This window comes from Stigmatopora argus, chromosome 5 (genome assembly GCF_051989625.1).
Source record: "Stigmatopora argus isolate UIUO_Sarg chromosome 5, RoL_Sarg_1.0, whole genome shotgun sequence".
NCBI lineage: Eukaryota > Metazoa > Chordata > Actinopteri > Syngnathiformes > Syngnathidae > Stigmatopora > Stigmatopora argus.
In genome coordinates, this window is record NC_135391.1 from 1,824,984 (window position 1) to 1,839,124 (window position 14,141).

At 29.0% G+C, this 14,141-nt stretch overlaps 1 protein-coding gene and 1 long non-coding RNA gene across 8 annotated transcripts in view; one reads left to right on the top strand and one right to left on the bottom strand.

Annotated features, from left to right (window-relative positions):
• paqr3a (progestin and adipoQ receptor family member IIIa) overlaps nt 1–14,141 on the top strand; it is a 73,575-nt gene that overhangs the window by 56,233 nt on the left and 3,201 nt on the right. For 4 of the 7 annotated variants that reach the window (XM_077600774.1, XM_077600775.1, XM_077600776.1 and 1 more), the window contains one exon: nt 13,903–14,125. In XM_077600774.1, coding sequence (XP_077456900.1) covers nt 13,903–14,125 — 223 coding nt within the window. Of the gene's footprint in view, nt 1–8,080; nt 8,174–13,257; nt 13,510–13,902; nt 14,126–14,141 lie in introns of those variants that run through there. The other 3 variants (XM_077600780.1, XM_077600779.1, XM_077600778.1) reach the window with 3 other exon arrangements.
• Nucleotides 6,924–14,098, bottom strand: LOC144074379 (uncharacterized). Its single transcript, XR_013300276.1, has 2 exons — nt 13,878–14,098; nt 6,924–7,427 (listed from the first exon to the last, which is right to left on the bottom strand). It is a non-coding gene; the product is annotated as an uncharacterized LOC144074379 (long non-coding RNA).

The following is a 14,141-nucleotide window of genomic DNA, read 5'->3' on the forward strand; positions in this document are numbered from 1 at the left end:
TATGTCGTTTTTTAAGAAAAAAAGCCTTACTATACTATGTCGTTTTTTCAAGAAAAAAGCCTTACTATACTATGTCGTTTTTTCATGAAAAAAAGCCTTACTATACTATGTCGTTTTTTCAAGAAAAAAGCCTTACTATACTATGTCGTTTTTTCATGAAAAAAAGCCTTACTATACTATGTCGTTTTTTAAGAAAAAAAGCCTTACTATACTATGTCGTTTTTTAAAGAAAAAAGCCTTACTATACTATGTCGTTTTTAAGGGGAAAAAGCCTTACTATACTATGTCGTTTTTTTAAGAAAAAAGCCTTACTATACTATGTCGTTTTTTAAAGAAAAAAGCCTTACTATACTATGTCGTTTTTTTAAGAAAAAAGCCTTACTATACTATGTCGTTTTTTTAAGAAAAACGCCTTACTATACTATGTCGTTTTTTAAAGAAAAAAGCCTTACTATACTATGTCGTTTTTTTAAGAAAAAAGCCTTACTATACTATGTCGTTTTTTAAAGAAAAAAGCCTTACTATACTATGTCGTTTTTTTTAAGAAAAAAGCCTTACTATACTATGTCGTTTTTTAAGAAAAAAAGCCTTACTATACTATGTCGTTTTTTAAGAAAAAAAGCCTTACTATACTATGTCGTTTTTTCAAGAAAAAAAGCCTTACTATACTATGTCGTTTTTTAAGAAAAAAAGCCTTACTATACTATGTCGTTTTTTAAAGAAAAAAGCCTTACTATACTATGTCGTTTTTAAGGGGAAAAAGCCTTACTATACTATGTCGTTTTTTAAGAAAAAAAGCCTTACTATACTATGTCGTTTTTTAAGAAAAAAAGCCTTACTATACTATGTCGTTTTTTCAAGAAAAAAAGCCTTACTATACTATGTCGTTTTTTAAGAAAAAAAGTCTTACTATACTATGTCGTTTTTTAAAGAAAAAAGCCTTACTATACTATGTCGTTTTTAAGGGGAAAAAGCCTTACTATACTATGTCGTTTTTTAAGAAAAAAAGCCTTACTATACTATGTCGTTTTTTTAAGAAAAAAGCCTTACTATACTATGTCGTTTTTAAAAAAAAAAGCCTTACTATACTATGTCGTTTTTTTAAGAAAAAAGCCTTACTATACTATGTCGTTTTTAAAGAAAAAAGCCTTACTATACTATGTCGTTTTTTTAAGAAAAAAGCCTTTCTATACTATGTCGTTTTTTAAAGAAAAAAGCCTTACTATACTATGTCGTTTTTTAAGAAAAAAAGCCTTACTATACTATGTCGTTTTTTTAAGAAAAAAGCCTTACTATACTATGTCGTTTTAAAAAAAAAAAGCCTTACTATACTATGTCGTTTTTTTAAGAAAAAAGCCTTACTATACTATGTCGTTTTTTAAAGAAAAAAGCCTTACTATACTATGTCGTTTTTTTAAGAAAAAAGCCTTACTATACTATGTCGTTTTTTCAAGAAAAAAGCCTTACTATACTATGTCGTTTTTTCATGAAAAAAAGCCTTACTATACTATGTCGTTTTTTCAAGAAAAAAGCCTTACTATACTATGTCGTTTTTTCATGAAAAAAAGCCTTACTATACTATGTCGTTTTTTAAGAAAAAAAGCCTTACTATACTATGTCGTTTTTTAAAGAAAAAAGCCTTACTATACTATGTCGTTTTTAAGGGGAAAAAGCCTTACTATACTATGTTGTTTTTTTAAGAAAAAAGCCTTACTATACTATGTCGTTTTTTAAAGAAAAAAGCCTTACTATACTATGTCGTTTTTTTAAGAAAAAAGCCTTACTATACTATGTCGTTTTTTTAAGAAAAACGCCTTACTATACTATGTCGTTTTTTAAAGAAAAAAGCCTTACTATACTATGTCGTTTTTTTAAGAAAAAAGCCTTACTATACTATGTCGTTTTTTAAAGAAAAAAGCCTTACTATACTATGTCGTTTTTTTTAAGAAAAAAGCCTTACTATACTATGTCGTTTTTTAAGAAAAAAAGCCTTACTATACTATGTCGTTTTTTAAGAAAAAAAGCCTTACTATACTATGTCGTTTTTTCAAGAAAAAAAGCCTTACTATACTATGTCGTTTTTTAAGAAAAAAAGCCTTACTATACTATGTCGTTTTTTAAAGAAAAAAGCCTTACTATACTATGTCGTTTTTAAGGGGAAAAAGCCTTACTATACTATGTCGTTTTTTTAAGAAAAAAGCCTTACTATACTATGTCGTTTTTTAAGAAAAAAAGCCTTACTATACTATGTCGTTTTTTAAGAAAAAAAGCCTTACTATACTATGTCGTTTTTTCAAGAAAAAAAGCCTTACTATACTATGTCGTTTTTTAAGAAAAAAAGTCTTACTATACTATGTCGTTTTTTAAAGAAAAAAGCCTTACTATACTATGTCGTTTTTAAGGGGAAAAAGCCTTACTATACTATGTCGTTTTTTAAGAAAAAAAGCCTTACTATACTATGTCGTTTTTTTAAGAAAAAAGCCTTACTATACTATGTCGTTTTTAAAAAAAAAAGCCTTACTATACTATGTCGTTTTTTAAAGAAAAAAGCCTTACTATACTATGTCGTTTTTTTAAGAAAAAAGCCTTTCTATACTATGTCGTTTTTTCAAGAAAAAAGCCTTACTATACTATGTCGTTTTTTAAGAAAAAAAGCCTTACTATACTATGTCGTTTTTTTAAGAAAAAAGCCTTACTATACTATGTCGTTTTTAAAAGAAAAAGCCTTACTATACTATGTCGTTTTTTTAAGAAAAAAGCCTTACTATACTATGTCGTTTTTTAAAGAAAACAGCCTTACTATACTATGTCGTTTTTTTAAGAAAAAAGCCTTACTATACTATGTCGTTTTTTCAAGAAAAAAGCCTTACTATACTATGTCGTTTTTTCATGAAAAAAAGCCTTACTATACTATGTCGTTTTTTCAAGAAAAAAGCCTTACTATACTATGTCGTTTTTTCATGAAAAAAAGCCTTACTATACTATGTCGTTTTTTAAGAAAAAAAGCCTTACTATACTATGTCGTTTTTTAAAGAAAAAAGCCTTACTATACTATGTCGTTTTTAAGGGGAAAAAGCCTTACTATACTATGTCGTTTTTTTAAGAAAAAAGCCTTACTATACTATGTCGTTTTTTAAAGAAAAAAGCCTTACTATACTATGTCGTTTTTTTAAGAAAAAAGCCTTACTATACTATGTCGTTTTTTAAGAAAAAAAGCCTTACTATACTATGTCGTTTTTTAAAGAAAAAAGCCTTACTATACTATGTCGTTTTTAAGGGGAAAAAGCCTTACTATACTATGTCGTTTTTTTAAGAAAAAAGCCTTACTATACTATGTCGTTTTTTAAAGAAAAAAGCCTTACTATACTATGTCGTTTTTTTAAGAAAAAAAGCCTTACTATACTATGTCGTTTTTTTAAGAAAAAAGCCTTACTATACTATGTCGTTTTTTAAGAAAAAAGCCTTACTATACTATGTCGTTTTTTTAAGAAAAAAGCCTTACTATACTATGTCGTTTTTTAAGAAAAAAAGCCTTACTATACTATGTCGTTTTTTAAAGAAAAAAGCCTTACTATACTATGTCGTTTTTAAGGGGAAAAAGCCTTACTATACTATGTCGTTTTTTAAGAAAAAAAGCCTTACTATACTATGTCGTTTTTTAAAGAAAAAAAGCCTTACTATACTATGTCGTTTTTTAAGAAAAAAAGCCTTACTATACTATGTCGTTTTTTTAAAGAAAAAAGCCTTACTATACTCTGTCGTTTTTAAGGGGAAAAAGCCTTACTATACTATGTCGTTTTTTAAGAAAAAAAGCCTTACTATACTATGTCGTTTTTAAGGGGAAAAAGCCTTACTATACTATGTCGTTTTTTAAGAAAAAAAGCCTTACTATACTATGTCGTTTTTTAAGAAAAAAAGCCTTACTATACTATGTCGTTTTTTAAAGAAAAAAGCCTTACTATACTATGTCGTTTTTAAGGGGAAAAAGCCTTACTATACTATGTCGTTTTTTAAGAAAAAAAGCCTTACTATACTATGTCGTTTTTAAGGGGAAAAAGCCTTACTATACTATGTCGTTTTTTAAGAAAAACGCCTTACTATACTATGTCGTTTTTTCAAGAAAAAAAGCCTTACTATACTATGTCGTTTTTTAAAGAAAAAAGCCTTACTATACTATGTCGTTTTTTTAAGAAAAAAGCCTTACTATACTATGTCATTTTTTAAAGAAAAAAGCCTTACTATACTTTGTCGTTTTTTTAAGAAAAAAGCCTTACTATACTATGTCGTTTTTTAAGAAAAAAAGCCTTACTATACTATGTCGTTTTTTAAGAAAAAAAGCCTTACTATACGATGTCGTTTTTTCAAGAAAAAAAGCCTTACTATAGTATGTCGTTTTTTAAGAAAAAAAGCCTTACTATACTATGTCGTTTTTTAAAGAAAAAAGCCTTACTATACTATGTCGTTTTTAAGGGGAAAAAGCCTTACTATACTATGTCGTTTTTTTAAGAAAAAAGCCTTACTATACTATGTCATTTTTTAAAGAAAAAAGCCTTACTATACTATGTCGTTTTTTTAAGAAAAAAGCCTTACTATACTATGTCGTTTTTTAAGAAAAAAAGCCTTACTATACTATGTCGTTTTTTAAGAAAAAAAGCCTTACTATACTATGTCGTTTTTTAAAGAAAAAAACCCTTACTATACTATGTCGTTTTTTAAGAAAAAAAGCCTTACTATACTATGTCGTTTTTTAAAGAAAAAAGCCTTACTATACTATGTCGTTTTTAAGGGGAAAAAGCCTTACTATACTATGTCGTTTTTTAAGAAAAAAAGCCTTACTATACTATGTGGTTTTTTAGAAAAAAACCCTTACTATACTATGTCGTTTTTTCAAGAAAAAAAGCCTTACTATACTATGTCGTTTTTTAAGAAAAAAAGCCTTACTATACTATGTCATTTTTTAAAGAAAAAAGCCTTACTATACTATGTCGTTTTTTTAAGAAAAAAGCCTTACTATACTATGTCGTTTTTTAAGAAAAAAAGCCTTACTATACTATGTCGTTTTTTAAGAAAAAAAGCCTTACTATACTATGTCGTTTTTTAAAGAAAAAAACCCTTACTATACTATGTCGTTTTTTAAGAAAAAAAGCCTTACTATACTATGTCGTTTTTTAAAGAAAAAAGCCTTACTATACTATGTCGTTTTTAAGGAGAAAAAGCCTTACTATACTATGTCGTTTTTTAAGAAAAAAAGCCTTACTATACTATGTGGTTTTTTAGAAAAAAACCCTTACTATACTATGTCGTTTTTTCAAGAAAAAAAGCCTTACTATACTATGTCGTTTTTTAAGAAAAAAAGCCTTACTATACTATGTTGTTTTTTAAAGAAAAAAGCCTTACTATACTATGTCGTTTTTAAGGGGAAAAAGCCTTACTATACTATGTCGTTTTTTAAGAAAAAAAGCCTTACTATACTATGTCGTTTTTTCAAGAAAAAAAGCCTTACTATAGTATGTCGTTTTTTAAGAAAAAAAGCCTTACTATACTATGTCGTTTTTTAAAGAAAAAAGCCTTACTATACTATGTCGTTTTTAAGGGGAAAAAGCCTTACAATACTATGTCGTTTTTTTAAGAAAAAAGCCTTACTATACTGTCATTTTTTAAAGAAAAAAGCCTTACTATACTATGTCGTTTTTTTAAGAAAAAAGCCTTACTATACTATGTCGTTTTTTAAGAAAAAAAAGCCTTACTATACTATGTCGTTTTTTAAGAAAAAAAGCCTTACTATACTATGTCGTTTTTTAAAGAAAAAAGCCTTACTATACTATGTCGTTTTTAAGGGGAAAAAGCCTTACTATACTATGTCGTTTTTTAAGAAAAAAAGCCTTACTATACTATGTGTTTTTTTAGAAAAAAAGCCTTACTATACTATGTCGTCTTTTCAAGAAAAAAAGCCTTACTATACTATGTCGTTTTTTAAGAAAAAAAGCCTTACTATACTATGTTGTTTTTTAAAGAAAAAAGCCTTACTATACTATGTCGTTTTTAAGGGGAAAAAGCCTTACTATACTATGTCGTTTTTTAAGAAAAAAAGCCTTACTATACTATGTCGTTTTTTCAAGAAAAAAACCTTACTATACTATGTCGTTTTTTCAAGAAAAAAAGCCTTACTATACTATGTCGTTTTTTAAAGAAAAAAGCCTAACTATACTATGTCGTTTTTTAAGAAACGACAGTATAGTAAGGCTTTTTTTCCCTTCAAAATCGACATACTATAGTAAGGCTTTTTTTTCTTAAAAACGACATAGTAGAGTAAGGCTTTTTTACCCTTACTATACTACGTCTTTTTTAAAGAAAAAAATCCTTACTATACTATGTCGTTTTTAAGAAGAAGAAAAGCCTAACTATACTATGTTGTTTTTTCAAGAAAAAAAAGCCTTACTATACTATGTCGTTTTTAAGAAGAAAAAAAAACCTTACTTTACATGGTCCTTATAAAAAAAAAATCACAAAATACACTTTTTTAACAAATAAAACGTTTACCCCATTAGATCTTCGCCACCCTCGTGATGTAGAGGTTCACTCGCATGACTTCGGTACAGGCAGGCGTGGGGTTGATTCCCGGTGACCGGTCTCAGTTATGGTCTGGCTTTTTCCCAAAGTCAGCTCGGTTCGGCTCCAGCACCCCCACAACTCTTCCGAGGTTGCGTGGTTTGGAAGATGAATGAATACTATCTTTTCTTAAATGTATTTATTTCATGTAAACTAGATCAACCATACATAGTCATCTTTTTAACAGATAAAAAAGCCTTACATTTTTGTAAAAATATCACATGGTCTACTATTTCTTTTTATACATCCAACTTTATCGTCACCAACACAAATAACACAACAAAATCTAGCATATCGATAAAGAAAAGCACGAATTGAATTGAAAACTTTATTATCATTGTACATAAACACATGCACATACTTTGTACGCAAACGGTCAAGTTTTTTGACACAAAAAAAGAAAACCACTGTAAATCTTTTATTAAATCCAGCATGGCTGATGTGAAGTCATCTAAAAGACAAAAATTAGCGCAGTTTAGCATTTTTTTTGTCAAAAACCAGCAAGTCATTGCACACCTTACCATACCAAATCAAACTAGCGCCTTGACGTTAGCGCAGCAAGTTAGCCTCACGGTAGCTTCACGCGATGGCCCGTTTTCTCCATTTTGTCGCAACGCTTGTCAACGCGCACGCCGTATTTTGTCATCACTCCATGCTTTTTACGACAAACATTGGCAAGAGAAGCGGCTTCCATTTCATGTTCCATTAAACACCACCTTTGCGGGCAATTACACCCTCCACTAGCAAAATGGATGACAGGAACAGTAGGGGCAAAGAAGCGGGACCATGGTGGACGCTGAATACGTATGAAGAGTTAACTGGAGGAAGAAGAAGGTCACATTGATATTATCTTAACAATTACATTCAAACTCACACTGAACATATAGGCAAAACTTTGACTTTCTATTTAATTCTCAACACTTGGACCGCCATTTTTACTAATGACACGTCAACTTGCACAATTTAATTGAGGGTAATTTAATTAGCCATCTTGCTAGAAAGATAATGAGCTACCGAGATAGAAAATGTCAGATAGTTAGACACCTATTACAGTGAGTGATGTAGCTAATATTAGTTTGCTAGCAAGCTAGTTGATTAGATAGTCCCTTATCCGCTGAAAAATATCGTATGTATTGAAATTGAATAAGTACATGCTTTTCTCAAGAAATATGACTCTTGTGAGACCGTTAAAACAAGATTGTTTTTTCTGTGTTGGTTGGAATCATAATAATACTCACATTTACAAGTAGATTGTAACTGCAAATGCCCGTGTTAATTTAGTGTAAAGATTGTTTTGCCCCATTTTAATTCATTTTTATTTAAGTTTGTTTTTTTGAGAAAGTAATTAAATGGTACACTATTTTACTCAAGGTAGGGGAGCCCCGTTTATAGAAAGATTAAAGATAACTAATTCTACAAGTCTCAACTCGCAGTATATTTATTATTATTATTCTTTTTGTTCAGGCACTGTTAGGACGCCCTTGTGTTTTGGAGACATCGCGGGTCCTTCGTTGGTGACGTCATTGCTGATTTGGAACATGGCGTTTCAATTAGAGCGGAGCAGGCCTGTATTTCAACATAATCATTAACTATTATAAATGTAAATGTAAAAGAAAAAAGCCTTACTATACTATGTCGTTTTTTAAAGAAAAAGCCTTACTATACTATGTCGTTTTTTAAGAAAAAAGCCTTACTATACTATGTCGTTTTTTAAGAAAAAAAGCCTTACTATACTATGTCGTTTTTTAAGAAAAAAAGCCTTACTATACTATGTCGTTTTTTCAAGAAAAAAAGCCTTACTATACTATGTCGTTTCTTAAGAAAAAAAGCCTTACTATACTATGTCGTTTTTTTAAGAAAAAAGCCTTACTATATTATGTCGTTTTTTAAGAAAAAAAGCCTTACTATACTATGTTGTTTTTTTAAGAAAAAAGCCTTACTATATTATGTCGTTTTTTCAAGTAAAAAAGCCTTACTATACTATGTTGTTTTTTAAGAAAAAAAGCCTTACTATACTATGTGTTTTTTTAAGAAAAAAAAGCCTTACTATACTATGTCGTTTTTTAAAGAAAAAAGCCTTACTATACTATGTCGTTTTTTTAAGAAAAAAGCCTTACTATAATATGTCGTTTTTTAAGAAAAAAGCCTTACTATACTATGTCGTTTTTTTAAGAAAAAAGCCTTACTATACTATGTCGTTTTTTTTAAGAAAAAAGCCTTACTATACTATGTCGTTTTTTTAAAGAAAAAAGCCTTACTATACTATGTTGTTTTTTCAAGTAAAAAAGCCTTACTATACTATGTCGTTTTTTTTAAGAAAAAAGCCTTACTATACTATGTCGTTTTTTCAAGAAAAAAAGCCTTACTATACTATGTCGTTTTTTAAAGAAAAAAGCCTTACTATACTATGTCGTTTTTTTAAGAAAAAAGCCTTACTATACTATGTCGTTTTTTAAAGAAAAAAGCCTTACTATACTATGTCGTTTTTTTAAAGAAAAAAGCCTTACTATACTATGTCGTTTTTTAAGAAAATAAGCCTTACTATACTATGTCGTTTTTTAAGAAAAAAAGCCTTACTATACTATGTCGTTTTTTAAGAAAAAGAGCCTTACTATACTATGTCGTTTTTTAAGAAAAATGCCTTACTATACTCTGTCGTTTTTTAAGAAAAAAAGCCTTACTATACTATGTCGTTTTTTAAAGAAAAAAGCCTTACTATACTATGTCGTTTTTTCAAGAAAAACGCCTTACTATACTATGTCGTTTTTTCAAGAAAAAAAGCCTTACTATACTATGTCGTTTTTTAAAGAAAAAAGCCTTACTATACTATGTCGTTTTTTTAAGAAAAAAGCCTTACTATACTATGTCGTTTTTTAAAGAAAAAAGCCTTACTATACTATGTCGTTTTTTAAGAAAATAAGCCTTACTATACTATGTCGTTTTTTAAAGAAAAAAGCCTTACTATACTATGTCGTTTTTTAAGAAAATAAGCCTTACTATACTATGTCGTTTTTTAAGAAAAAAAGCCTTACTATACTATGTCGTTTTTTCAAGAAAAAAAGCCTTACTATACTATGTCGTTTTTTAAGAAAAAAGCCTTACTATACTATGTCGTTTTTTTAAGAAAAAAGCCTTACTATAATATGTCGTTTTTTAAGAAAAAAGCCTTACTATACTATGTCGTTTTTTTAAGAAAAAAGCCTTACTATACTATGTCGTTTTTTTTAAGAAAAAAGCCTTACTATACTATGTCGTTTTTTTAAAGAAAAAAGCCTTACTATACTATGTTGTTTTTTCAAGTAAAAAAGCCTTACTATACTATGTCGTTTTTTTTAAGAAAAAAGCCTTACTATACTATGTCGTTTTTTCAAGAAAAAAAGCCTTACTATACTATGTCGTTTTTTAAAGAAAAAAGCCTTACTATACTATGTCGTTTTTTTAAGAAAAAAGCCTTACTATACTATGTCGTTTTTTAAAGAAAAAAGCCTTACTATACTATGTCGTTTTTTTAAAGAAAAAAGCCTTACTATACTATGTCGTTTTTTAAGAAAATAAGCCTTACTATACTGTCGTTTTTTAAGAAAAAAAGCCTTACTATACTATGTCGTTTTTTAAGAAAAAAAGCCTTACTATACTATGTCGTTTTTTAAGAAAAATGCCTTACTATACTCTGTCGTTTTTTAAGAAAAAAAGCCTTACTATACTATGTCGTTTTTTAAAGAAAAAAGCCTTACTATACTATGTCGTTTTTTCAAGAAAAACGCCTTACTATACTATGTCGTTTTTTCAAGAAAAAAAGCCTTACTATACTATGTCGTTTTTTAAAGAAAAAAGCCTTACTATACTATGTCGTTTTTTTAAGAAAAAAGCCTTACTATACTATGTCGTTTTTTAAAGAAAAAAGCCTTACTATACTATGTCGTTTTTTAAGAAAATAAGCCTTACTATACTATGTCGTTTTTTAAAGAAAAAAGCCTTACTATACTATGTCGTTTTTTAAGAAAATAAGCCTTACTATACTATGTCGTTTTTTAAGAAAAAAAGCCTTACTATACTATGTCGTTTTTTCAAGAAAAAAAGCCTTACTATACTATGTCGTTTTTTAAGAAAAAAGCCTTACTATACTATGTCGTTTTTTTTAAGAAAAAAGCCTTACTATAATATGTCGTTTTTTAAGAAAAAAGCCTTACTATACTATGTCGTTTTTTTAAGAAAAAAGCCTTACTATACTATGTCGTTTTTTTTAAGAAAAAAGCCTTACTATACTATGTCGTTTTTTTAAAGAAAAAAGCCTTACTATACTATGTTGTTTTTTCAAGTAAAAAAGCCTTACTATACTATGTCGTTTTTTTTAAGAAAAAAGCCTTACTATACTATGTCGTTTTTTCAAGAAAAAAAGCCTTACTATACTATGTCGTTTTTTAAAGAAAAAAGCCTTACTATACTATGTCGTTTTTTTAAGAAAAAAGCCTTACTATACTATGTCGTTTTTTAAAGAAAAAAGCCTTACTATACTATGTCGTTTTTTTAAAGAAAAAAGCCTTACTATACTATGTCGTTTTTTAAGAAAATAAGCCTTACTATACTATGTCGTTTTTTAAGAAAAAAAGCCTTACTATACTATGTCGTTTTTTAAGAAAAAAAGCCTTACTATACTATGTCGTTTTTTAAGAAAAATGCCTTACTATACTCTGTCGTTTTTTAAGAAAAAAAGCCTTACTATACTATGTCGTTTTTTAAAGAAAAAAGCCTTACTATACTATGTCGTTTTTTCAAGAAAAACGCCTTACTATACTATGTCGTTTTTTCAAGAAAAAAAGCCTTACTATACTATGTCGTTTTTTAAAGAAAAAAGCCTTACTATACTATGTCGTTTTTTTAAGAAAAAAGCCTTACTATACTATGTCGTTTTTTAAAGAAAAAAGCCTTACTATACTATGTCGTTTTTTAAGAAAATAAGCCTTACTATACTATGTCGTTTTTTAAAGAAAAAAGCCTTACTATACTATGTCGTTTTTTAAGAAAATAAGCCTTACTATACTATGTCGTTTTTTAAGAAAAAAAGCCTTACTATACTATGTCGTTTTTTCAAGAAAAAAAGCCTTACTATACTATGTCGTTTTTTAAGAAAAAAGCCTTACTATACTATGTCGTTTTTTTAAGAAAAAAGCCTTACTATAATATGTCGTTTTTTAAGAAAAAAGCCTTACTATACTATGTCGTTTTTTTAAGAAAAAAGCCTTACTATACTATGTCGTTTTTTTTAAGAAAAAAGCCTTACTATACTATGTCGTTTTTTTAAAGAAAAAAGCCTTACTATACTATGTTGTTTTTTCAAGTAAAAAAGCCTTACTATACTATGTCGTTTTTTTTAAGAAAAAAGCCTTACTATACTATGTCGTTTTTTCAAGAAAAAAAGCCTTACTATACTATGTCGTTTTTTAAAGAAAAAAGCCTTACTATACTATGTCGTTTTTTTAAGAAAAAAGCCTTACTATACTATGTCGTTTTTTTAAAGAAAAAAGCCTTACTATACTATGTCGTTTTTTAAGAAAAAAAGCCTTACTATACTATGTCGTTTTTTAAGAAAAATGCCTTACTATACTCTGTCGTTTTTTAAGAAAAAAAGCCTTACTATACTATGTCGTTTTTTAAAGAAAAAAGCCTTACTATACTATGTCGTTTTTTCAAGAAAAACGCCTTACTATACTATGTCGTTTTTTCAAGAAAAAAAGCCTTACTATACTATGTCGTTTTTTAAAGAAAAAAGCCTTACTATACTATGTCGTTTTTTTAAGAAAAAAGCCTTACTATACTATGTCGTTTTTTAAAGAAAAAAGCCTTACTATACTATGTCGTTTTTTAAGAAAATAAGCCTTACTATACTATGTCGTTTTTTAAAGAAAAAAGCCTTACTATACTATGTCGTTTTTTAAGAAAATAAGCCTTACTATACTATGTCGTTTTTTAAGAAAAAAAGCCTTACTATACTATGTCGTTTTTTCAAGAAAAAAAGCCTTACTATACTATGTCGTTTTTTAAGAAAAATGCCTTACTATACTCTGTCGTTTTTTAAGAAAAAAAGCCTTACTATACTATGTCGTTTTTTAAAGAAAAAAGCCTTACTATACTATGTCGTTTTTTCAAGAAAAAAAGCCTTACTATACTATGTCGTTTTTTAAAGAAAAAAGCCTTACTATACTATGTCGTTTTTTTAAGAAAAAAGCCTTACTATACTATGTCGTTTTTTAAGAAAATAAGCCTTACTATACTATGTCGTTTTTTAAAGAAAAAAGCCTTACTATACTATGTCGTTTTTTAAGAAAATAAGCCTTACTATACTATGTCGTTTTTTAAGAAAAAAAGCCTTACTATACTATGTCGTTTTTTCAAGAAAAAAAGCCTTACTATACTATGTCGTTTTTTAAGAAAAAAAGCCTTACTATACTACTTGGAATCATAATAATACTCACATTTACAAGTAGATTGTAACTGCAAATGCCCGTGTTAATTTAGTGTAAAGATTGTTTTGCCCCATTTTAATTCATTTTTATTTAAGTTTGTTTTTTTGAAAAAGTAATTAAATGGTACACTATTTTACTCAAGGTAGGGGAGCCCCGTTTATAGAAAGATTAAAGATGACTAATTCTACAAGTCTCAACTCGCAGTATATTTATTATTATTATTCTTTTTGTTCAGGCACTGTTAGGACGCCCTTGTGTTTTGGAGACATCGCGGGTCCTTCGTTGGTGACGTCATTGCTGATTTGGAACATGGCGTTTCAATTAGAGCAGAGCAGGCCTGTATTTCAACATAATCATTAACTATTATAAATGTAAATGTACAGTACGTATTATAAAACACCGGATGGAACAAAATGTTCGTACACCAAGTTGAAAGGTGCGTTAATCTTAATTTTTCGAAAGCTAGCACGCTTGTTTTGTAGCCTGGTTAAAATCATAATCGTCGTCGCTCAAATCACTCGGAATTTAATACATATTTATTTACTTTAGCAGTTGTGAGAGCCATAATAGTGAGTTATAAGTTCATTTCAAGTACCGATTCGAGAATATTGCATTGTCTCCCCTGTATGCATATACTGGGCTATTGGCGTTTTAACAAATTGGGAGTCACGTGACCTCTTCATTTGTTAAGACCAAGCACACTAATGTAATTGTGTTGAGGAAACGACGAGTACCCAACTTCACTTCATGTTATGACGAAAGATATTCATCGAATAACTCAACAATGCCGAGAACTGTACTCACTGGACTTGATTTGTCTCCTCCGCAGGTCATAAGACGGCACCCCCGGCAGGCGCCATGCCTCACAAGGGTCAGAAGAGCGGCCAGACGGCCCACTACATCGAGCTGGGGGGTTACCAGTACTGGCCGGTCCTGGTGCCCCGCGGGATCCGTCTGTATACTTACGAACAGATCCCCGGGTATCTGCGGGAGAACCCCTACATCACAGACGGGTACCGGGCTTACCTGCCCTCGAGGCTCTGCATCAAAAGGTGAGTGACAGATTAT